The sequence below is a fragment of the Amia ocellicauda genome, chromosome 12 (genome assembly GCF_036373705.1).
Source record: "Amia ocellicauda isolate fAmiCal2 chromosome 12, fAmiCal2.hap1, whole genome shotgun sequence".
NCBI lineage: Eukaryota > Metazoa > Chordata > Actinopteri > Amiiformes > Amiidae > Amia > Amia ocellicauda.
In genome coordinates, this window is record NC_089861.1 from 12,022,688 (window position 1) to 12,049,827 (window position 27,140).

General features: G+C 39.5%; 1 protein-coding gene across 2 annotated transcripts in view; it reads right to left on the reverse strand.

The window, feature by feature from the left end:
- Positions 1 to 27,140, reverse strand: part of atrn (attractin) — a 196,434-nt gene that overhangs the window by 119,229 nt on the left and 50,065 nt on the right. For both annotated transcript variants that reach the window (XM_066718346.1, XM_066718348.1), the window contains exons 3-7: positions 21,272 to 21,385; positions 9,233 to 9,361; positions 2,758 to 2,963; positions 1,540 to 1,708; positions 349 to 439 (exon numbers count right to left, since the gene is read on the reverse strand). In XM_066718346.1, the coding sequence (XP_066574443.1) occupies positions 349 to 439; positions 1,540 to 1,708; positions 2,758 to 2,963; positions 9,233 to 9,361; positions 21,272 to 21,385 (709 nt within the window). The remainder of the gene's footprint in view (positions 1 to 348; positions 440 to 1,539; positions 1,709 to 2,757; positions 2,964 to 9,232; positions 9,362 to 21,271; positions 21,386 to 27,140) is intronic.

Genomic DNA, 27,140 nt, shown 5'->3' on the forward strand with positions numbered 1-27,140 from the left:
ATTTGGATTGCAACCAACTCTATATATCAAAGTTGCAATAAAAGTGAACGATGACTTCTGGATTGCCTCCAGGTTATTATTCCACAGATGGACCCAAACCGGTGATGAACAGAGATTGTTCAAAGTTACGGGACAGTTGTGATACCAAGCTACAGAAACAGCGCTGCAGTTTTTCCCTATTACATGTCAGTACATATCCACAGGGCACCATTTGCCTCTCCAGGAATGCCTTTCGAAAATTTGGTGTGTTCACTCATGGCTGTGAGGCTGTAAAATGTCAACTTCAGAGGAGGGAAGCTTGGCAAAGAGTCTCCTATAGGTTGGTAACATGACACCCCAGAAATATACCTTGTCCAGAGCCAGGGAGTGACCATATCTCCCCGTAACAGAGTTCGCAGACATTTTCAGAGGCAGCCACTCCTGCGTATTCAGGTTATACCTGTGGGGAAAGAAGCACAGCTATCAGAGGCAGGGAACCCTTTACTTTAAATGATGTTTAAATATGATTGTAGATAACTTTTATTGGTTACAATGATCACATCAGAAGCAGAAAATGGCCCTGTCAAAAAGCCTCCACCCAAAAATTAATTGGGTGCCAGGTTTTCAAGATTATCCAGGGTCATTACCTCATATAAATCACCCTCCCACTAAAATAATATCAAGTGTCCAGCAATAAAACCCCTGCTATTTACACTTGCGTTTTATAAAAGTCTATTACCTTCCAATTATGTTGATAACAGAACTGGCTAGTATTCACACTTTCCAGACAGAAGATGGATTTCCAAACTCTTGCTGAATTTGAGTCTTAACAGACAAACCGTTTGTATCTAAAATTGTGCCAAATAATATAACATTTTCCCCGCACAGTCAAAAAGTTACTGTTAGACAACATGACCACTGTGACTCGACTGCTGTAGCACTAATACAAGTTCACTACTAAAGGGGTCAGTAAACACATCCAGTACTGTTATTTGTATGCATTTGTTTATTTCCTCCTCTGGTGGCTGGCTGCTTTGTTGATTGGATTATGAGAATGACAGGTAAATGAACAGTTAAACAAGGCCCTTCAAAAAGCTAGTTCACAGCAGGGGTCAGTCCTGTGTTTTTTATGAATGATAATTAATCACGAACTCCAGCTGAGAAACTGCAGGGGGAATTATAAGATGAAGGGGTAGAGACTTGAGGTACACAAGTAAAGTTATTCCAAGGGAGGGAATGAATGTTAATGCCTAAAATAGCTTTTTCTTTTGAAACTTTGGTTTTTACTCCCCCGGATTCTTTTTGCATACAAGCTGGCTTCTGTTGAGGGACTGTCCTTAAAAGATGCCTTAATGCACCTCGTTACGTAAGTGCTCAACCATATTCATACAAGTACACCTTGCATGAGAATGAGAGCAGGCCTGTGATTGCCTTCCTGCATGTTAATCGATTTCTGTGACACTGCAAAGGGAAAGTTTTTGTAGGGTTTTCTGCAGCGGAATGTGTTTCTTTAGTTCATGATCTCCACTTCAAAATTCTCAAAAGATGGACGGTACTCACGCTTTGACCATCTCGTAGTCCGAGTAGTTGAACATGTACCCCCCAATGACCCACATGATGCCCCCGTCCACGACTGCTTTGTGGGAGGCGCGGGCCAAGCTACGCACTGCATACTCCTCACGTGTCCAGAACGACTGGTTGGCAGGCATTGGGATAGAGCAATCTGGACCTAGGGAACCAGAGAGACAGACAACGTAACACTTATAACCTAACTGTGTGGGGTGACCAGGGGACTTCCTACTTCATCTCACCCACACAGTGATACTTTTCAGAAAGGCAGAAAGGCCATTAAAACTGAAGCATACAGTAAATTATGCTCTCCTTTTAACTCCCAAAGCAATAGCTAGAAGCATTATGTTATTTAGCAGAGTCAGTCGCCCTCTTTTTGCAAAATCAACATTCCAAATGTGTACAACAGACGCCTTTAATTCTAGTTGGGGAAATGCATTAATAAAACATTATGTAGTGCCCTTCAGGGATGACCCCAGAGCAATGTACATGAACAATTCATGAAATCAAAACACACAGACCGCCAGTTTAAACTTAACCAAGAGCTAAAGAAACCAAATAATCTCCATGACCAATTTTTAGGGGTTCGTTTTTGTTTTCTCCCTCTTGGAAGGGTGGGCAGTGGCTCTGAGAAACCTACAACATGGCTGAATCTGAATACTTTTGCCTTGTTCTTTTTCAAGAAGAGTCACCCCGTAACATGGAAATCAATCCATAGCCTGAAAGGAGTATACTAGAGCAAGCCCCTTGATAATTGCCCAAAATTACCAACTGTTGCAGGTGTGTAGCAATTAATCAATTAATGATGGCAAGCTGTCCTATATTGATTTTCCAACACTCTCTCAGTGGCCAGGCAATGAGGTAGAGGGAACCAGAGCGGCTTGCGGCACTACTCACTTACCCTGCAATGAGGATATGTGCTCAGCTGTAAATCATTAAGTAACCACCACCTAATGTAGCTGGTCTGGGAAGCACATTAAAATGCCTGCTGCTTGAAGTATAGTACATTTCCCTTCTATTAAGCAGAATGCTAGAAAAATTGAATTATTAAACTGCACTTAAGGATAGGGAAAGCAAATGACTAACTAAGCCATATGGACAGCAGCACTGGGGTGGAACCGCAAACAGAATGCCTCTTGTACACAGAGCGACGTCAGCAATGTGTCTAGCTGCTAAATCTGAGCAGCTGCAATCAGCCAGTGTACCCACCTTGCCAACCCGCCTTGCATTGGCAGCCCTTGGTGCTGTTAGGTTTGCAGAAGCCCCGCTTGGGCTCGCCGCAGTTCTCCTGGCAGTAGGGGATGTCACAAGCCTCTCCTTTCCAGTGATGCTCGCACTCACAGTACACCGCACTGCCGCCCACGCCCAGCTGGCACTCCCCGCGACCAGAGCAGTTATTGGGGCACGTGTTGATCCTGGAAGGAAAGACGAGATGACATTAGCAAGCTGCTCCCCCAGTCTCTTTTCATATTGAAATTCCTTTACTAGCAAACCAAGCATGACATGGCCCGCATAGCATAAAACACGTACGCGACGCTAAGGATTGTTTCCTTCATTTGAAGTCTGAAAGGGTATTTAAATAAATAAGCAGGTAGACTAAGCAAATACCATTTCCAGGTCTCTCGCACTTATAGTCACTAAGAATTGCTGTGCAGACAGCAAGAAAAATTGAAAAGTTGAGTGGAGACAAAATCGGCCTCACTCACTCCCTCCCTCCCTCCTCGCTGAACTAGCACTGTCACTATGAAGGACTCTGATTTATTCTTTCAGAAGACAGCACAGTTCAATATACATAACATCTTTCTCTATTTCTTTTGTAGGGTTTTTCTCCTCTGAAGGACATGGTTTCAAGTCTCACAAATACAAAGTCCTCAAATTATAATTCTTGGCTGTACATTTATCGAGTCTTAACCTGAAGCACTGCACAGAATGCCTCCAGAGCAGTAGATAAGGATTCCGGTGGAATTATTTATATTTCTGTCCTTCAAAAAGTCAAGAGTGAAAAAGGAAATTGTCTTCTAGGCAGCTGCTACAGTAAGTCCTGATGAGACAGAGAAAGAAGGCAGATATCGAATGTTTCAAAAATGTTTCCTCCTGGAATTTAATTGGTAAAGTACTGAAACAAGTCAGCATTTTGCTACAGATCCAAAGAAGACAGGTACAGACATGTTGTCCTGAGCTGGACTGTGTTAAGACAAATAAGTTTGTAAGACAACAACTTATATGGAACAAACCACAGTCATGCCGTTTCTATTTTAATGCTATACAACCACAGCAAGGACCTTACAAACCACTGACCCCGTTAAAACTGAAGCATACAGTTAATGATGCTCTCCTTTTCACTTGTAGCATTATCTTGTACTTCAAAATAATAGAATAGCTCATCTTCAGGTTAGTGGTTTCTAAACAGCAATGCAGGAGTTTGTGAATCAATGCCAGGGACTGTCCCACTGAAGAGGTACATGTATTTGTGCAACCTCATTTAGAGGAATTACAATAGGACAACAAATGACTATTTCTGAATTGTCTTATAAGTGCAGAAAGTGAAAGGATGTAACTAATCAAATGAACTTATATTTGTGAAAACAACTGGCTTTACTTTAGTAATTACTTTATTATTACAAATAATTCACTTTATGGACTTTTATTTCTACCTTTCAGGGTGGGGGAAAAACAGATGTATTGCCAAAAAACCCAGTGTCATATCGACACCTCTTCTTGGAAAAAGTCACTGGTCAAAACTCTCAGAAAACAACACTAAGGAAGGCAGAAGTTCAAAAGTTTGTTGCTTTAGATTGTGGCTTTGGCTTTCATAGATTACGCAATTCAGACTGGGGAAAAACTAAATATTAGATAAATGTGTCATTGTATTAGGTAGAAAATAACATATCTGGCTTCACTCCGGTATATTTTCATAAAGTTGTGCATCAAGTCAGTTCAGTTAAACCCTGTAGAGTCAATTTCTTGAAATCAGTTTGTGTAAATAATGAGCTCCAGCCAAAAGGAACTGTAATGTATCTGTGTGAAAGGGAATGATCTGTGGGTAACCCTTTTGCAGGCCATATGAAGGATATTTGTTTTGCACTGGGTGAAATAACTTCCAGACTCCTGTTAAGGTATTAATAATATTGAACGGAAAGAATAAGAAAAAAAATCCAGTAGGCGGTATGTATTTATTATGTATGGAAACTTAGCACCTGACATTAACCGCACAGCAGGAAGTTGTTTAGTTTTTGTTTTAGATCAATAATTATTCCAGTACACCCATCACTGTGTGTTATTAATCTCTGTAGAAGCTGGGTAATATGGTAAAAAGCTCCAGCATAAATTCAAACCCTATTTCAACAATGACTCGGTTGCCTGGTAGAGGTGTGCACTTCAAATGTACTGTGATTTGGTTTTTTGCATTTTGACTAAAACTTCCACGTAATAGTTGTTACCCGAGAAATGAAATGAACCCCGTTATTGACAACATGATGGGTTTGGTGGGTACCTGTGCCAGCATCCAGTATTTATATATCTTATATGGTAGATATGTAGCATATGGTATTTTACATGTGATGAAGAAAAACAAAGGCTTCAAAGATGAAGAGGTAATGAGTCACAAGGCAATGATTCATACTCCAGTTTTATCATTATTCTTATTCAGTTCCAGTTTCTGTTCACAATTCTCCCATGAAGCACTGGCGCTCTTCAGAACTGGATGTGTTTAAAGATATGGGGGGGTGTAAAGTACTTAAGCAGTTAAGAGATATCCTTTCAAACATGTGCAAAGTGAGAATTCCCAATTTAAGGATCAGGAAGTGGAAAATAACACTAATGAATCTGAGGAAAAACAAGGTGCCCTCAACTTGTACACTCTGACTGATACTCTACGGTGCTCTCTGCTTTGATAAACAGTTGAGAATATTAAACTGACCTATTCCCCACCAGCAACTAATCTCATTACATTGGAATAAGCTTGATTTCACCACTGGCCAATGGATGCCCCCCACCCACCACCATGTGCAGCCACGCAGAGGAGAGGAACAGCACGACTGTGTGCTATTAATCCTCACGCCTTCTCCCAGAGCCCGAGGCCTGAGCTGTGACTCGGCATACCAATTACACCCACCATCTCCTCCAGCCCCAATCAAGGCCGACTGCCTTCCCTCTTAAACAACACTTAGTATGTAAACAGGCGGCAATAATCCTAGAGCATCTATTAAGCGTCTGTTTAAAACTGTTTAATACCAAAGCTGAAGTAATTTTCCATTTCATTTTCTGGCTGCCTTTCCCACCCTCCCCGAAGCCTTGCCTGTGCCTTCGTGGACACAGGGAGCTCTCGTACCAATCATCCTGCCAGTGATGAGTTTCCCTCTCGAAAACAATCTGCTGATTCCAGCACAAAAACCCTCTGCTCTACTTGATAATCGCCAGCGCTCAGCTTGTGTTCATTATTGCCCTACAAAGAAAGCTTAATGGACACTGGAAGTTTGTCTTTATATTATTATTACTATTCCATGAAGACATCACTGACCGGGCTCCTCTGAGAAAGCATCAGAGAGCACCTATCAAAACAAACCGAGGCAGGATGCGCATGCTAATGATCAAGGTCACCTTTTTGTTTAGTTTTTTAACGTCCTACTGAATTCTCTTGAAGTGTAATTTGGATTTGTTTGTCTATTTGCCTTAAGCGTTTAACTGTGCAGTGCCCTCGTGTGTCTGGAATAAAGAATATGTAGCACAGTTCTTCATTTTTTATTTTTTTCTTAATAAATCCATCACTGTGTTTGTGATATTAAACTGAAATAAAAGGATGTGTCAATGGTTAAACACGAAAGCTCACAAAAACAAAATCAAGACTAATATAAATACCTGACCAACCAACTGACTAGATTTCCACTTTACCTTCAGGCAGCAGTGTGGAGTAATGCTCTGATGTTTAATTGTTTGTTTAATCCTGTTGCTGTTGTTTCGCTTTTTGCTTTTATTTAAATATGTATGATTATCATGATTTAAGTGAACAACTCAGAACAAGTTGTAATGCTAAAAAAAACGGTTACCTTCCTGAGGGCACCGCATGAAGGTTTTGTTTTCCCCTGTTCCAAAAAACAGAACCCAAGTTTTATCATGTTCATGTTTTACTGTAGTCACTCTTCTGGTTCTTTCTCTGGGAGATGAAAAAGTCAAGCACTTTAAAGCAGTCCAGACCAATGCTGTATGGACCAATCTTTACCGTTAAGGCTCCATACATAAGAAGATAAGAAAGTTTACAATTGAGAGGAGGCCATTCGACCCATCATGCTCGTTTGGTGTCCATTAATAACTGAGTGATCCAAGGATACTATTCAGTCTGATTTTAAATGTTCCCAATTTTTCAGCTTCTACCACATCACTGTGGAGTTTGTCCCAGATTGTGACAACTTTCTCTGAAAAAGTGTCTCCTGTTTTCTGTGTTGAATGCCTTGAAACCCAATTTCCATCTGTGTCCCCGCGTGCATGTGTCCCTGCTGATCTGGAAAAGCTCCTCTGGTTTGATGTGGTCGATGCCCTTCATGATTTTGAAGACTTGAATCAAGTCCCCACGTAGTCTCCTCTGTTCCAGGGTGAAAAGGTTCAGTTCCCTCAGTCTCTCAGTAGGACATTCCCTTCAGACCTGGAATAAGTCTGGTTGCTCTCCTCTGAACTGCCTCTAGAGCAACAATTTGAAGCTAATGTTTTCTCTTTTGAAGCTGCTCATCCTACTCTCTTCTCAAAGACATCTCTTCACAGTTTCTGTCATTTCAAAGATAGTCCAATATGCAAGCCATTTACTTTTCTTGCAAATATCCTTCCTTGTGCAGGTCAAATATGGGTGGAATCAAAGCTCACCACACATCCTGTAATGGATAATACTAATGGAGTGGAAATGTAGTCAAATTTAACCAGGATTCTAGGTCCTATGCAAATGGACATTAAACATTTGCTAAAGTATAATCTTCCTTTCTTAGGTCATCCCAGTTTTGACAGCCAGTGTATACTAGGAGCTGCTATTTCCCCTTTGCTTCTGGTTGACTTAATTAAAGTAATTATTAATCTATTCATCTATTATCATACCAGATTCTAAGAACAAAGCCTTTAAGTAGAGGGGAACCTTTTTTCCCCTTAAATTTAAATAAATTGATTAATTGAGTGAAAGATAACTTTTCCCCCAATTAGAATTAATCCTCTTCTTGAATCATGGCTGCCTGATATTAATTTCTCTAATTTCAAGGTTCATGTCCTAAATTGAATACGCATCAAATCCATTCCACACCACTGAAAGTTTTAACAGTGGATGTGATTGGGGGTTCTGATGATTCCAAAATACATTTTAAGACAGCATGCAGTAAAACTGGAAAATAAACCAGAAGAAATCTCCTGCAGATAACTGAAACCTGAAGGAAAGCTTTTCAGTGAGTCGCTAGTGCTTCACACCTTTAATCTGTTCCATGTACTCATTGCAAGTAATGAGTACAGTGTGTCCAGGACTTCATACTTTCAATTTTTCCTGCTTTGCCATAGTAGGCTCTTGCTAAACGGCGCACAGTCAGAACACACAGATCGACACACAACTGAACTACAATTGCTTGGGTTCAGTAACTAAGCACAGAGCATATCGTATTCATTTGGTAAAACAAGTCTGCTGTATTTTAACTGACAGAAAAGCCATGTTTTATCCTCAGGCATTGTTTACAGTGGTTTGGTGAAACCTTCAGTACATTTACATGGCACAAGTATTCAGAATTGTCAGTATTCATAATATAAGAAGTTGGAATGTATGTTCAGAATGTTCTGTTTCCATGCGTTGGAATTCTTGATATTCCACCTATACAGAGCAAGAGGAATATTACGAGTAGGCTATTGGAAAATAAGCACATGCAGCTTGCTTCCCACTGCAAACCTAAGAAGAGTGAATGTATGTTCTTAAGTTAGTGTGATGCGCTGATGCAGACTGGATTTTCTCATCACTCTTTTAAAAAGTTCACCTTTCTTTTACCACATCCTTCTAATTTCTATTTTTAAATCCTTCACACAACTGAAGTTTCATCATCCAAGCACAAGTAGCAGGTCTTCTTTGAACCTGTACTCATGTTTTATGTCACAGACTCTTTGAACCCACGGAGACGCATTTCTTTAGTCTCATATTCAGAATATTTGGCCGTTTGCATGACTCCCCATTCCTGTAGTATTCAGAATACTAGAGGAATATCCTACCCTCAGAATTCAGAATATTTAGGTGTGGAATATTTCATATGTTTCATTTTCCAAACAGGGTGTTTACATTGCAGAATATTTGGTTTTCTAAATTAAATGTTTTTAAAATAAACAGCAGCAGATGGGGGAATCATACAGTCTTTCCATACGGTGCTGGTTCATCAAGGCAAACTTTTGTGGCTGTTGTTCAATTTTAAGCTTCAATCAAGTGACATTCTTTGCCCCTTCAGCAAAACACTATCCAAACAGTCAACTAATCACTTTGTGGAACATTAACCCAAATAAGCAGGCATCTCTTAGTATAGTTATTTAAGTTTAACATTGTAACATTTCAAACTATGCTTGATGTTTAATTTTGGAGGATATTCCACCCAGCCTGCTGCAGACCCATGTGGAGTGTACACAAAAGAAAGATTGATGTTTATCCACAATAATTTCATGAAGGCCCCATCACTTGATTCACTACCTGTAGGAGATGTTGAAGCCGGTCAGGTTGTATGCCGCATCACTGAAAAAGTGCAGCAGGGCGTATCCAGACTTGGACACCACCTCAGGAATGGTCTCGTTGCTGTAGCGCTCTGGGACAATCAGCCCACTGCAAAATAGAGAACACTGTCACACAAACTGACACTCATTGAATGAACAAGGAGAATGTCTGTGCTCCCTGAACCAAGGTACACTGCAGTGCTATTTTTGTTTTCTCAAAGTCATTCAAAAAGCTTAAGAAGGATACAGTATCTACTAAAAAGATACAACAAGTATGAAATCGTAATATACCATCAATTTTACTTCATCAACATTTTTTGTGTTTGCTAGAGTTTGTGGGAAAGCCAGTTAAAATTAAAAAAAATATGTTAGGCCTGTGTGTTTTACAAGTGTAAGAACCAGATTTTGAACCTAGGCAAAAAATAACACACAATTCTATATTGCCAGGAAGGGTAGCACAGCTTTTACACAAATAAAAGCATGAACTAATTACCTAGAAAATGTAGAAAAACGTTTAAGCCCTGCTGCCAATATAGATTCATTTGAAATGTAAAAATAGGCTTTGTAAGTTGTTTTGTTTTTTAACACACACACACCATATAGGCCTATATTGTTGCCATTGCCTTACTCCACTGGTAATATTTTGACTGACTACTTCCACTGAACACTACTGTTGTTTCTTAAGACAATTCTATTTCAATTCTGTACCAATCAGGATTCTTATGGGTGCTAAAAAGTCTTAAGTCTTAGTCTTCTAAACTTATATTAGATGCAAACTTCAGCTCACTACACAGTTAAAAATGTGAATTGTCCTGGTTTACTTAACACTGACAAAACAATGCAAAACCTTCTGCATTTCCTTTAATTATACATTAAACATTTTAAAAAATACCTATGCATTGCCTAGAAGATTGCGTAACCTGCTCCTGTCAGACAAATATATTTCAGTACCATGTGCTCTTTGTGTTGTTGTAACACCTCTTCTTCAAAATAAAATGCATAGTGAAAAAGAATGTTTTGCAAGCAATCTAGTACATTTCCCCCAATTAAATATTTGTTCAAGCTGTAAGATCAAGTCTGTTCCTAATCCACAAAGTAAGTATAGCAAGGATAAAAGAACACTCCCAGCATCCTCTGTTTTGGTCCCAGATCAGTAGAATCAAACACACAGTACAGCAGAAATAGACAAATAAGATGCCCATTCATCTACTTCATGTTTAACAAGCTGCAGACTCTTACGTAAGTGTTGACAGCTTATTTGAGCACCTTTTTCCACACAAAGAGAAAATGTGTTTCTGCATTGTGAGAATAAAATACCTTCAGTTCGGAATCAAATCATATGCCGATGACTTTTGCATTATTCGTATAAATGGGAAGGCTGGAACCAAGAAACTCGTATCTCTTGTGATCCAAACCAAGTACAAATCCTGGCTTGCAAAAACACAAACGCTTTAGTCTCTTCTCCCCAGCCAACATATTGCATGACAGTCATTTTTCCACTGGCAACATTACCTGTTCTGTCCCATGTGCTGTTTATATGCATCTCCTGCAACAGCAGCTATTTGAATTTCTGCCCATGTCATTAACTGCCAAGTTCAGTCACGATTTCAACTCGTTAATAACATGTCTAAGGCCGAAGGGTTTCACTACAAAAGCCATCACTGAAGCGCCTTGGGGAACGCACAGCCCGTAGGTCAATAAATGCCTGTGCTTTTTGCATAGACAACTACTGCAAAGGTTATTGTGGGTTTGTGCGGTAGCGATGTAGCTCCGTTAATTGAACTGACGAAATGAGTTAATATGAAAAAAGCTGATGGATTAACCTATTCCAATAAAACGTGTTTAAGGAATAGCTAAACTGCAGCTCTGCAGAACCAGGGTTACCAATCACTGCTGTAACTATATGCAATTAAAATTGTACCTGATGTATAGAAGAAAAAGAAGGTGAGTTTAGAAATGGAATACAAAACAAATCTGAAATAGGCATTTGTTTTCAACCCAAAAGATTTCTGCTTAATCTTTAAACAGCTCAGCCCCAGGGAACTCTTATTGGACACAAAAAATGATAATACAATATGGGTGGGCATTTCTGGAACACTTTTAGTTTGTTACTCGACAACTTGGTGAAAGTATGTAGGAAATCTTACTTTAACAGGCATTCATACATCATAGTGATGACACCATAATGTGAAGCAAACTTGTTTTCCCCACTTTCCTTCTCTCTTTTGGCATTGAGTTGTACAGTCTGGAAAAACTAAGCAAAATGTATTGGTTTTCCTTCTCAATTCCAGCTCTAATGACTGCTCAGGACCAGCAAAAGTAAAGACCGAAGGAAGAAACAAAAGGCCAATCTGAGAGTTGTTGGAAGTTGAGTGACAAGAAAATCTACATGAACTGAACCTAAACGAATAATATAATACAGGTCTGTGTATCAGAAGTTATGGACAGAGACAAAGGAGGACAATCTTTTATTACTCTTTCCATTAGCAATGAATATTCTTCTGTGTTCACCATAACTGGAGCGAATCCTTGCTGGTGACAGATTGATACACCAACCGTTTCCAAAAAGCCTCTTCTGAAGATGATGGATGATGACACGGATGGAGACGTGAAGCCACAGATATTTCACAAAGGCTTCCTCTGCCGAGACGGGACAAGGAAGTTGTTGTTGCAGACTCGAGAGCCAAAGCAAACTGACCCTGCCAGTGAAGTAACAGATCTCTGCCTGTCACAAAAATGAATTAGGCCTGGGTGTACCCTGTAGCTTTCCGAGAAAGACTAGGAAAGAGACTTGCTGGAGTTCAAGATGTACCGTGCGATCATGACCCCAACCTTCCACGCGGAATGCAGAAAAGGCCATTAAATGGAATTCACAGAGAATCAAATTAAAGAAACTATTAAAGAAAGAGCCAAGAACCTATTGTGATGGAATCTTTACAACAAACTGAGGTTATTACTTATTACTTGCAAATGTGTTTAAGTGGGTTGACTTGAAGCGGACCAGAAGCCACATACCATGATTGATCAGGAGCCGATTTGGTAGGGGACAACTCTTCCTTCTAGCATTATTCAGTTTCAATTCAGTTTCAAGCCATCTATCTCTCTCTCGCCCACAATGCAATTCTTTATTAATTGTAATTGCAAATTACAAAGTTTCTATGTGGCTTTGGCGGCAGACAGAAGAGAGTAGTGGTGATTTCAGAGGCAGGTGATGACCAAATAGTTGATAGTTCTGAACACGACTGCTTTCTTCACCATGCTTCTCCTTCCCCCTTCAGTCACTTGTAACTACCTACAGTGAGGGAAAAAAGTATTTGATCCCCTGCTGATTTTGTACGTTTACCCACTGACAAAGAAATGATCAGTCTATAATTTTAATGGTATTTTTAAAATTTTAAAATAACTGTCAGTCTCCCTCGGTCTGGGGCTCCATGCAAGATCTCACCTCGTGGAGCTTCAATGATCATGAGAACGGTGAGGAATCAGCCCAGAACTACATGGGAGGATCTTGTTAATGATCTCAAGGCAGCTGGGACCATAGTCACCAAGAAAACAATTGGTAACACACTACGCCGTGAAGGACTGAAATCCTGCAGCGCCCGCAAGGTCCCCCTGCTCAAGAAAGCACATGTACAGGCCCGTCTGAAGTTTGCCAATGAACATCTGAATGATTCAGAGGAGAACTGGGTGAAAGTGTTGTGGTCAGATGAGACCAAAATCGAGCTCTTTGGCATCAACTCAACTCGCCGTGTTTGGAGGAGGAGGAATGCTGCCTATGACCCCAAGAACACCATCCCCACCGTCAAACATGGAGGTGGAAACATTATGCTTTGGGGGTGTTTTTCTGCTAAGGGGACAGGACAACTGCACCGCATCAAAGGGACGATAGACGGGGCCATGTAACGTCAAATCTTGGGTGAGAACCTCCTTCCCTCAGCCAGGGCATTGAAAATGGGTCGTGGATGGGTATTCCAGCATGACAATGACACAAAACACACAGCCAAGGCAACAAAGGAGTGGCTCTAGAAGAAGCACATTAAGGTCCTGGAGTGGCCTAGCCAGTCTCCAGACCTTAATCCCATAGAAAATCTGTGGAGGGAGCTGAAGGTTCGAGTTGCCAAACGTCAGCCTCGAAACCTTAATGACTTGGAGAGGATCTGCAAAGAGGAGTGGGACAAAATCCCTCCTGAGATGTGTGCAAACCTGGTGGCCAACTACAAGAAACGTTTGACCTCTGTGATTGCCAACAAGGGTTTTGCCACCAAGCACTAAGTCGAAGGGGTCAAATACTTATTTCCCTCATTAACATGCAAATCAATTTATAACTTTTTTGAAATGCGTTTTTCCGGATTTTTTTGTTGTTATTCTGTCTCTCACTGTTAAAATACACCTACCATTAAAATTATAGACTGATCATTTCTTTGTCAGTGGGCAAACGCACAAAATCAGCAGGGGATCAAATACTTTTTTCCCCTCGCCATTGATCTTCTACAAATTGATTAGTGATGCCAGTCCTTAGGAGTCCAACTCTCTCTCTCTCTCTCTTCGCTATACTCATAATGCTGGAAATTACCCGTAAGCATTAGAAGTGCACAGTGGCTTCCTATCTTCCAATGCCTTCTTAGATCACATCTGTTCAGATTGCATCAATAGCGCATTCTAATCTTCTCATACCTTTTATAGTGATGTGGTCATTTTTGTAATATTGTATACATATAGAACATTGTATATTGTGTATGTGTTGAACACTGTAAAATAACTACATAATGTGTATTCATGTGTATTTGTTAAGTATTGCAATAATTATAATACCCTTTCTAAAACAACACTCACGAAGGTGTACCTTATTGAAGAGTTTATAAGTTTCAGTCAAACTCACAGAGAATTAAAACTCTGAGCAGGTCCAAGTAAGGTCAGATTAATATGTGGAGATGATTAGGGAATTTGAAGCAATTTCAACCAGAAGCAATGTAAGTTAATAATTCTAACAGATTTCTAAAGCAAGCAGACAAGACGACTCTCAGAGTGGAACAATAAAAGAGCAAAGCTTCAATATACTGAAGTATACTGTGGAGATTTCAATACCGAGGAAGAATTTAAATCATACCCCAATCATGCCATAAAAAACGGAAGAAAAATAAACACAGAAACAATTCTATTCTCAATGGTTTTAAACTGCGAGAAACATGCTCTTGCATTCAGTATTTAATCCCGAACTATCCCACCAGGAGCTATGTAACCCGTCTGCTTTCCTTCCCCTTGCTCTCACCTTTGGGTGTTTAATGATGTATTTCAAACTGGACTTAATGTACCGGAACCCTGTATCAGAAGCATAGATTTCTATTCGTAACAGGATTTTATTAATTCATACATGAGCGTTGAGAGCTGGTGTAGGGGAACAGCCGAACACCTAATATGAATCTAGTCTGGTTAAAAGGAAGCAAAACCACTGCCACTTGAAATACTTGAGGAAAAAAATTGGATGGGGGTTGGGGGTGAATAAAACAAAACACACAGGAGGTTTCTCCAACTCCAAAGTCAAGTGTAAATTGAGTCTTTAAGTCAACAAGTTTGTTTTCGGTCAAGTGTGCGGGCTGCGATTTAAACTCTCTTCCCGATCAACAAAAGGGCCTTTTTCTCACGGCTTATCCGTGACACTGTGAAAATAAAATAAAAGGGAAGAACTCAGAGTGGGGAATAAAGGCTTTGCAGAAAGAAAGAAAAAAAAAAGTCACTCCAAAACTTGTCACGATTCCAAAAGAAGGCACCCTTTATCAGAGCTTTATCACAAGAAAGGAAGAGCATTTGGCATTCTTATCTAAAATTGGACACAATGCTGGAGATACAAGGGTTTTTTCTTATTCATCTGCTTTGAAGATCAGCAACGGCAAGGCAAATTCAGAGCTGAGAACAAAGCCAACTGCTTGTCAGTGGCAGGGGTGCCCATTAATCTTATCTCTGCCCGGGTTTGTTTACGGAAGGAAGCCATCGGCTCTGCCCTGGAGATCCAGCCGGAGTGGGTTTCAATTCATCACCAGCCTGCAAGACGCAACTTGAGAAGAAGGCTGGTTTCCACAGCTGGGCAACACGGTTGTCAGCAAATACATGAGGAGAGAGAGGAAGACATTTCACGGTGTCGGATACATGTGGAAAAACACATCTGAACCATTCCAGCTCACCCTGCGACTGCTGCGCAAAGCTTTCTGGCAATGACAATTTAAAAGCTCCTAAAGCAAGAGCGGCTCAAGAAGAAGCACATTAAGGTCCTGGAGTGGCCTAGCCAGTCTCCAGACCTTAATCCCATAGAAAATCTGTGGAGGGAGCTGAAGGTTCGAGTTGCCAAACGTCAGCCTCGAAACCTTAATGACTTGGAGAGGATCTGCAAAGAGGAGTGAGACAAAATCCCTCCTGAGATGTGTGCAAACCTGGAGTGGTATGGGGAGTTGGCAATTTGGGAGTAGTTCATGTTCACCATGAATGACTTTACAGAGCAGTCACAGCATCATACTCAGCTGTCAATCATCATGATCCTTCAGTTTTCTCTTTTTCTCTAAAGAGATGACTGACTACAGCTTCTCCACAGCTTGGAATGATGCTCACAGATATGGGCAGTTACTTTAAATTAGTGGTTTTCAAACCCGTCCTGGAGTACCCCCTGTCCTGCTGGTTTTTGTTCCAACTGAGGTGTTAATTGCTTAATTGAATCCTTAATTGAACTAACAAAGAAATACACTTAAAACAAGTTATTAAGACCTCAGTTGGAACAAAAACCAGCTGGGCAGGGGGAACTCCAGGACCCGTTTGAAAACCACTGCTTTAAATCAATCTCACTTTAAAAGTGTGTTCTACAATACAACATTAACCTGCAGGGACAAATAAAGATGCAGGCAAATGGTAAATATGTAGCATCAAAAAGTTTACCATATCTATAAGAGTGGATCTACTAAATACTGGAAAAGTACGTTGTTTTTTTTTCGTTTTTTTCTCACACCTAAAAAGAGACTAGCTAATTATGTAAACACCAGCAACGTGCATCAGTCGGTTTTTCTAATACAGCTAGAAGTCCTTTCCTCTATTGGTAAGTTCATTCTCAGGCTACATTAGAATATAGGCCTGCTAATCTTCACTAGTTGCTATTCCATCTTCCTGTCCCCAGGATTAGTGTTTCTTATCTGGGGAGTGTGCTGTGGAGACACGGGCCTAAGACACCGGCTGCAGAGTTCTGGCAGTGCATGTGTATACCTGCACGTCAGCCGGCACGTATGGTTGGGCATGTCCGTGTGCATGTATGTGTGTGTGTGTGTGTGTGTGTGTCTAAGTAAGTAGTATAGCCCAGCAAGCACAGTGCAGGAAGTGTGTGAAGAGACAGTGCCCTGACCCTCAGCAGCTCAAACAGGCCTTATCCTGGGATTACAAGTTAATTACAGCAAGCTTCCACTGCTCAGCACATGGTACTCTCACTGCTCAAAACAGCCCACACGGTTTACTCTGACCTGCCTCCCTGTGCTCCATAATGAAATAATGTTGACTTATATTGCTGTTCTGAAGAACATAAGAATGGTTACAAACGATAGAGTTCCCTTGAATCCATCATAGTCATTTGGAGTCTATCCCTTAAAAATTCCAAGGCATCGGCTTGACTTATCCCAGACTACTCTCTGTGTGATGAAGTCCCTCCTGTTTTCGGTTCTGAAAGACTCAAAACTTTGGAAAGATGTGTGTCCACGTGTCCTTGTGTCATTGTTCATGTTGAAAAGGTCACCTGGTTTGACATGGTTCATATGAATCAGGATTTTTATTCCATCTCTTACAGCTCAATCTGATACAAATATTTCTCAGTCTCGGTTTCCTTTGAGAGGTATAGAATGACACAGTTTAGCGTGACTGACATTTAAAAGTGAAAGGTTATATTGGTTAACCACTGTTATGGAAAGAAATGTGGGAAACCTGGTCAGAATAGGGGTGGGCAATATGAACTGAAATTAAGATCACAATATTTTCTACTGTACGGATGATAATGATATGATATCACGAAATATAAATGTTATGAATCCAAAAAAATATAATAATATTAATAGCAATACCTTTAATATTAATAATAAGAAATAAGAAATCCTTGCTTTTAACCTATAATATGCATTGGACATTTTTTTGCACAAATGTTTTTTTTAACTTCTGTGGCAAAACTGTGCAAACACAACATAAATAAAGCATATAAATGTAATGTAAAGGATGTAAAGAAAATGTAAACAATTATTGAAAAGGAATCTTATTTTTTATTTCAAATACAAAAAGTGCAGTCTGTTTTCAGCATAACACCAGTCAATACAATATAACCTTTTCGAACTGTGTTAAGTTCGCAACCGGTTTAGATGGGGTGCAACAAGCAGACTTTAGTAATTCTGCACAAAGATTTAATAGGGGGCGGATGGGAGCTATACGTTTTTTTTTTAGGTGTAGACCACCTTACAATAACCACCTTTCAATGCATTTGCCTCGACTCAGCAAATGTTATGAATACAATTATTATTTCTATGTTTTAAGCAACCATCGTTCAATCATTTGAAAAACTTGCATCATAAATCGCTGCATGTTAACTCAAAAGTGGTCTAAATAGCTTCCCCACATGACATCACTTATAAACTAGATTTAGCTGCAGTTTCTAATAAGGACAGTTCCAATCCCCCCCCCCTTCTTCCAAAAGTGCTGACTAATCTACAACAACCCATGTGATTGTTGTTCTGTTTTAAGTTGTTGGTCGCCTCAGTCAAAGTCATTCTATAACCCTCCTGGAAAAACAATATTTATTTCAGTAGCATTATAGTTATAATTAAATAAGTTAGCTATGGATAACTGAAGACTGCTCCTTTGTGTGTTCATACTGTTCAAACTTGACCACTTATAAATTTGTAGTAATAGATAGGGTCATAAGTTGTTTGATGTTATGATGCACTAATGAGGTCAAAGCTCAGGAATTCCTAAATTTCCATAAAAATTTAAAATAAAAAGTTCATGGAAAAAACATTTTATGGCTTCTTGATCATATTTTTACCTGAACGTTTGCCTGACTGAGAGTGAAATAATCAGAAAATAGTTGGATTGCAATAGAGTCATTGAAAATTAAATGTACTTTCTTTTTTGGTTCTGATGATTTTATGATCACAATCTCTGAATCTATTTTGTTCCAACAGTTCGGTCAGACTTCACTGGCTTTTCATCTTTGTTCATAGAAATTCATAGAAGCAATTCCTAAAGTTTGTTTTAACAAACAAATATTGTTTCATTTTCCCTATACACTTGTCAGTTTTCTCCACCTGTACAGTCTAGATCAGGGCTCTTTATTCATGAAGTTATTTCAGAGCAAATTAACACCGTACAGTAAAGTAAACATCATATACTCACAGCTGCTGAGTTTTTTATTCCAACTCGGTTTCATGGGAAAAAATGCTTTTAATTCCCTGGGACACCTGAACGTGAATACATTCACAGGCGTGATGTGGTAGCAAGTCTCTTTCTGTAAGACCACTGCCAGTACCCAGCAGGATATAAGCAGCTACTGCCACAGTCACCACGCTGCTGCTGTTGTTGGTTTAGGTTTGTTTTAACCATCATGCCAGTGTATATAATGATTAATAAAATACTTATTTGTGTTTGAGTTATCCATCTCCACTACCGCTCGCCCCCAAAATAACCGCCTGTCAAAACTTTTTCTCTTTTGCAGACAAAAAGCTGCAGATCAGTGGGGCACTTTATTGTTGCTTGTGGGCCTGATGTGGCCACAAGTTGAAGAGGCCTGGTTTAGATAATCTGATGAGGACAACAGATAAATCACAGTAAGCCACATCCTGATAAGGGGCTTTAAAAATAAAAATGAATAATAATAACATCACTGAAAGGTCAATATCTACATAACAGAGGAAAGGTTAGTAGGATCAGGTAAGGTATATCTACCTAATCTTCTGTGTTAAGACCTACTGCAATAAAGGAACAAAAGAATAATGGATATAAATGAACTCTGAATTCAGCCAATAAAGCTCTCATGGATTAAAATAAAGTGGTCTCCTTTTTACTAGTGCCATGAGCTATCATTGACAAAACCAGCAGAATGCTAAAACTGGTATTGACATAAGATAACGCTGGAAGGTTGATGGTAGTTTATCTGTGTTCCTAGAAGTGACAGTCCTGTAATGAAAGCACATGCATCTGGTCACTGGCAGCTCTGAGTCTGGCAACCTTCCAAGCGCTACGGTGCAGCAAGACGAGGAAATTAGAGGGAGAGACATCAGGTAGCATTACAGCATCGGACACCACATGCAGTCGAGAACGGACAGGAGCTACACAGCAGGCCGTTCTTCCCAAAGTTTTGACAGCTAAGGCTTATTAAATTCCCTGTTGGGAGAATTCTTATAAGAACAGCATGGGCCAACATTGTTCACTCCAATTGGGACGGTCTGCTCAGGTGTCAGTAGTAAAGAGAACTGGTCTGGATTACAGTAAACCCTTTTGGGGACTCGAGCAGTGAGTGGATAGCAGTTGTCTAATTCATTCATTACGATGCAAAGAGATTATAACATCTGCAGAGGGCAAAACAGCATTTCATTCCAGACAGGATGTAACAGTATTACTAGTACCATGAATGAAAATATATACACAAACACACACGTACGAATCATCTGTACGTCTTCCACTGAAATGTGAACTGTATAATATACTCAGATGCTCAGTGTTCAGTGTTGTGGGAGGTGCTCGAGAGATTGCGTTAAGGGGTTCCCTTTCCTTTAAAGCAAATTCCTATCAACTTAAAATGCGTGAGAGGGATAAGCTAAAGATAGTATTCAGAAAAAATTCAAGAATACGAAATCAAATGCTGAACGCCTCTCACGGTATAGGAGCGAGTCCAGCTAATTCCCTGGTAAGTAAATTAGGAGAAAAGGACCTAAAAAGAAAAATAATCAAAATCCTAGGGGGAAAGCAATGTGCTGCCTAATGGGTTTATAAGCACTGCTTGCATTACTACCCGTTAACATCCACAGATCTGAGTTGTATTTATTTTTAATGGAACTTATCAAAAGGATAAAAATATATATATATATATATATTTGAGTGAAGAGGGTCTACTGCTACTACAAAGCATAGCTCTTTCCACAAAGGGCAAAAAAAAAAAAAAAAAATCAATACTAAAGCAAGCCGCTGTCCTCCAGCTGCAGAGCTTGTGTAGATCAGAGCTCTCAGCACCGCATCAGCCCTCCCACGCAACCCAGATAATACCTCTCGTGGTACTGGGAGCTGGTCCAGCTCCGATACGATGAACTAGGGGTCACACCACAGCGTGCTGGCTGCCCGGTGTGACTCTGCTCTTCTGCTGCAAGTCTCCAAGGACTACAAAATTGTTCCTCTTTACACGACACTGGTAGATCCCTCACCATACCTGTTGATGTTAAACACTGCCATCCTGTAATAATCCAGTGCCTCATTGATAGCTGGGATTTTACGATGTTCACAGTGCTCAGCGCACCTTAGAGCAGTTCTGCTTTATTGCATCTCCTGTTGTCTACGCACAGGGTTTTACTTTAACTGTCCTACCCTGGGAAGACATCCTGAATAAAGGCACAAGCTAGTTTAAGAAATAATACAATTATTTAAATGAGATCCAAGTGATTCTCTCTCACATTTTTTTTTCCTCCCATTCACTCACAAACATTTTAATTGCCTGACCCTGAAGCAAGTTTACTGATAGAGTGAGGTGATTTAAATACTGTACAGTAATAGTCTTTTTTTTTTTTTTGTAATTTGCCGCTGGAGAACAGATCAGAATAGCTCTGAGAATACAGAGAACAAGCCTCCTTTCAAAGGCCTGGAAACAAGCCTTCATTGAGGAACTATCGAATTACTCATTTGCTACCAACCTTGGCCCATAACTATAAATCAAATGTAGAAACCTTTTGTGGTTTTTATTATTTTTTCTCTCCCAAATTGCTCCCAATACCATCTACAGTGAATTGTCTGTCATCTGTAGTACCTGAACGCAGCCAGCAGGGGGGCGTAGATGGAATCCCCATCATACACGTACAGGTGGTCCCAGCTGCACTCTGTTGCAAAGTGGTCGAACCTCAGCCGCAGGATGGTGTTAGGCCTGGAAAAGGAGAAGATTGGATTTTGTTCACATATTGTCAACAGCATGCAAATACGATGAATAATTTAGCTTGCTATTCTTGTGCATATAGATAGCTTAGTGAGCATTGTTTCATATTTGCTCTAAGTATGTGGCTTCTCAATAGTGAATGAGACCCCAAAGACTCCCATTTTCTTTCTCTTCCTCCACCTCTTTTTCTACCTTTTGTCTTTAGATTAACAGTACTTAACAATTCCCCAAGCTACTTAGAGACTAAAGATATAAACCTGCCACCTGTCCAAAGTAGCCCAAGAGATCACATCTTTGGGATTTTGAATGTACAAAAAAATGGGTGATTTGCCCATCTGTTCTATACAATGTGAATTATGGTCACTATTATATGGCTAAAGATCAAAGTTGTTTGCAAGTTCTAAGTTCTAATAAAGAGGAGTTACTATTGATTGACTTGGATGTGTTTGCTGCTAACACCCATTGATCACCACAATAGCTCCAATGAGAAGGTCCTGGTACACATATCTTTACTAAAGCCACCTTACAACACCTCACTTACTTTGTCCATCACATTATACATCAAAACCTTCAGGAGAGTAGCCGGGTATTGCTGGCAAGACGTTGCACAATTGTTTGTTGGTTTGCCATTGTTGAACAGAACAGAAGATGGCCTGTCTTGAAACATCCCTACAACAGCTGTTCTGTTTTTATTTTGTTTGGTTTTGTTTAATATTTTGTTTGTTCCCAGGTTGACTCAGTTTAGCTTCCAACATCTTTAACGGCTGGGGCCGTGCCGTATCCTCTAAGCTGCCTGGGAGTAACTGCAGGAAAATACATTGTAGCCACCCCCTGCCTTCTCACCCTGCCAGTCACAGCAGCGTGGTTATCAACCGCAATTACCCCCACACACAAGCCTCTCTGAGTGCAATGCTAACGTGCAAAACAGAGTGAAGCTCTGAGGTCCAGCTGTAAGAACTGTTTTCATAAACTGAGATCACCCCCTCACTTACCCCTTCTGGTTTAAAGCTATGCTTCTTAAAAGTACAATAATACAAAGTCTCTCTAAGGGTTCACTGCGCTCAAAAATCATTCCAAACAGACTGTGCTCAGTATTAAGTGCATGCATGGTTACTACAACATACATTTCAACAAGAATGACTTCAGTCAATTACATTGGTTTTGTTTAGTTTTGGAAAAGTACACTGAGGAATTCAGTCTCTGAAGAAACCCCTTCGGCTAGCTTATTTGTCGTTTATCTGTTGATTCGCTTCTTATTTTAGTCTTCTTAATTATTCCCTGACCTTTCTGCTTTAACCATCATTGTTTTGTTAATTAATCTTACATTGAGATTAATTAAGTGGCTCCTGCCGAACTCTTTGTGGATTAATTTGAGGCAGTGTGGGTGGGAAAGTGATTCAGAGTTGCACAAACCTCTGGGTGTCGCTGCAAAACGTGTCCCCACATTGTTTTCATCGCAATAGACTTCCTGACAAAGATGTAGGCTAATTAAAGAGCCTACTTTTGCTGGAACTTACCGGGTGAAAAATTAGAATCAGCAAGAAAAGTTCATACACAATGCACCCCTGCAAAAACCCCATATAAATTAAACTGACCCAAAGAATATATTGAAGAAAAAAAAAAAAAAAATCACATCCTCGAATAGTTACTTGCACAATAACAATGGCTATTCTATCATTAAAAACAAAAGCTTAACTATATCTAATTTAACAAATCAGAAATACATATCAAAAAGCCTTGTATAAAAAGGGTAATTATACTTTATTTAATACTATTGATAAAATAAAGTATATCTTTTTTACAGATATTTGATATGCTGATGTGTTCCTGAAACTCAATAAATAACCCTTAGCTAAACTCATTAAATCAGAAATTGACAGGTATATTAACTGTTGGTGTGCTACAGAACAAGACTCCTGTATCACACTTTTGCAGCATGAGGGTATTAAGCAAAGATTCACTTAATCTTAACATGCAAGTGCAAGCAATGCAAGTTGAAATCCTTTCATCCATTAATATCATTAGTCACAAAACAATTGGATGATGAAGATCTCTGTTCATATGAATCACTGAAGAAATTCTCAGTTTAACTTGAGTCGCAAAAACTTTATGATTTAGACTTTTGTTTTTTAAGGATATCACCACAGACATGTCAGAAAACAACGCTTAATATTTGTGTCATTCCTCTTCTTTCCATGATGATAATTTCATTATGTACAATGATTATATGACAATAACATAATACTTGCTTGTTTTGTTTTTTTAATCATATAAAAAAGCCATCTGTTACTCTTGAAAGGATATAATGGAATGGCTACCATTGTTTCTCATTAGCAAAAGATGTTTTATAATTAGCCAGTAGCCGATGTGTTGATTAAATTCATTCATCTTCAGACCACGAGTGGCTCAATTAACTTTGCGGGGCTTCCAAGTGATTAGCAGACGAGTTGGGAATGTTACTTCACACATGGATGTTGTTCTGTCCAGTAAAGGCCGTTATGCACACACACACACAAATCTAACAAATGTAGCAAGAGAAGCCACGTGAAATGCCAAAGATTTGCCTCGCATGTATTTCAAAACCAACAGGAAACTGAAGAAAGTATAGTACAAATCTACACATTTCATTACAGACTACCCAACTTTCTTCTCTGTGAGGTGTGAAAACACAGGGTCACATACAAGAAAATGTTCTTTAAGGGACGGGTTAAATGGGGTAATTTGAATAAAATTAAAGAACATACCAACTGGTACATATGCAGATTACATTATTTTTGTTCACAAAACAGCAGAAAACTACTGATCTGGACAAAATAACGGAAATTATTATTAATATATATTTTTTAAGAATCTGAGCTATGGACAAGAAAAATAGATCTGTAAAATATGTTGTTACTTCAGCAGAACAACGTGTTTCCTGAAACCCATAGTAGGTGGCAGCACTATGAAAAAGCGCAATAAGCATTGGACAACCAAATACGGGATCATCCTTATAGAACCTCAATTTAAACAACTGTTGGTTTGCCATTGTTGAACACAACAGAAGGTCTTGAAACATCCCAACAACAGCTGTTCCATTTTATGTTGTTTGGTTTCATTTTTTGTTTGTTCACTGGATGACTCTCAGCTTCCAACATCTTTCACAGCAGGAACAATGCTGCCGGGGCCGTGCCGTATCCTCTAAGCTGCACGGGAGTAACTGCAGGAAAATACATTGTAGCCACCCACTGCCTTCTCACCCTGCCAGTCACAGCAGCGTGGTTATCAACCGCAATTACCCCCACACACAAGCCTCTCTGAGTGCAATGCTAACGTGCAAAACAGAGTGAACACTGAACTGTGTGCACCCACTCTGTGATAAACACAGGACTGTCCTTTTCCTCTGAGGTCCAGCTGTAAGAACTGTTTTCATAAACTGACATGCATCCCTTCACTTACCCCTGCTGGTTTAAAGCTGTGCTTCTTAAAGTACAACAATACAAAGTGCCACTATGTTCAAAAATCATTCCAAACATCCTAATGAGACAAATGGTCCTGTAATGCAAATAGGCTGTCTACAATATCTATATAATTTGAGCCATAATTTAAGAAAACCCCACTTTATGATGGACAAACATATGAAAAAAAAAAAGAAGATATATGGAAAATTGCTGTCAACAATGTAGATATACTACACATATTGGCCTCGCAGCTGGAACATTATTTGAAGCTTTGAATACAAACCCATCATTTTCTCATTTTGGAGATCCATTAAAATACAGTGCATCACCATTGCTTTAGCTACTGGTCTACAAAGTCATAAAACAAACCCCATTTTTACTAAACACATTACAGGTAAGCAAACTTTCGATCATCGTGGGATTTTGGTTAATACCAGCATTCTCCCAACCGTCTCAAATTATTTTACTGCCTGTGGCGACAGATAAATATCCATATGCATTCAAAGTGATAGCAAGTGATACAAATGACTTAACGCAATTTCATCAGATTCAGAACATCTGCCTGTCACTTGCACAAATAACCTTCATTGAAACGTGTATTCTGAATTTAATGGAATTTAAAAACATTCACTCCATCTTTGTTTTTATATATATGGAAAAGAGAAGCTGTAGATCGAAGCAAGTGGAAACATCTCATCCAGCAGTGGATCGATAAGGTTGATGGTGATGATCAAAAGAATTCAATTTCAAATTACCTTGCAAAATTATTCAGACCCTCTCACACAGTTTTCACATTTTGTTGCTTTAAAGCTTGCACTCATGACACTTTGAAGTATGAATTAAAATATTTATATACACAACCTACACCACACATTCAAAACAAAAAAATCAATTAAGGAGCAATTAGTTGAATGGCCTGTGTGTGCAATAATAGAGGTTCTCATGACTTCAAAATACAAACACCAGTCTGTGAGGTTCCTTGGTCAGGTAGTGAATTTAAAGCAAATATTCAACCATGAAGGAGATTTCAAAGCAGGTCAAGGATACATTTATTGAAAAGCACAGGTCAGGAGAAGGGTACAATAAAGATCAAAGTCTCTCAATATCCCTGTGAGCAAAGTCTATTCAATCATCAAGAAATGGATGGGCGTTGTTTCACTCAGACACTGTGTACATCAGGCCATACCTGCAAACTGAGCAGCCAGGCACAGAGGACACTGGTGAGGGATGCCACTGTGCGGCCAATGACAACTTTGAAAGAGCTACAGAGCTCAATGGGTGAGACGGGAGAAAATGTACATCAGTCAACAATATTCAGAACACTTCACAAAACTAGCCTGTATAGTAAGGTGGGAAGACTAAAACTATTCCTAAAAATAAGCCATCACAAAGCACCTGAGTGATCCTGAAAAGGTGTTGTGGTCAGACAAGGCCAAATTGGAACTTTTTGGTCTACATGTCAAACGTGATGTTTAGCACAGACCCAACACAGCGCATCTCCAGGTCAACACCATCCCTACAGTCCAGCCTGCCGGTGGCAGCATCATGCTATGGGGATGCTTCTCCTCAGCAGAGACTGGAAAACTTGTTACCATTGATGGAAACATTGATGGATCAAAATATAGGCAAATACTAGAGAAAAATCTGTTTCAGTCTGCTAAAGATGTCAAATTCAACTGTCAGACGGAAAATGATTCAAAGCACAAAAGCAAAGCTACACTTCAGAGGCTAAATAATAAAAAAGTGAATGTCCTTGAGTGGCCCAGTCAAAGTGACTTGAATGCTAAGGAGAATATAAAGATTTGAAAATTGCTGTCCATAAGATATCCCCGAGCAACTTCGGAGAGCTTGAGCAAATCTGCCTAGAAGAATGAATAACAATGCACATAAGAAAGGAGGCCATTCAACCCATCATGCTCGTTTGGTGGTCATTAATAACTGAGTGATCCAAGGATACTATCCAGTCTATTTTTAAATACCATAGATGGTGTGCAATGTTGGAAGAGACTGGTAGAGAAGCTGTAATTGCGGTCAAAGGTGTTTCCATCAAATAATGAGTTGACGTGTCTGAATACTTATGCAATCAAGATATTTCAGTTTCTCTTCAGTTCTTGCTGACATTTACTGTAACTTATCTTACGTTTAACATTTTCAGTTTGAGGATCAAGTTTTGAAAAAGAAAAAAAAAAAAAAAACTAAAACATGTGCATGAATCATTTTGGAATTTCACAAAATGTGACTCCATAGGAGGGTCTGATTGCTGTTGCAAGGCACTACACACAGACTGTACTAGTCTGACACTACAT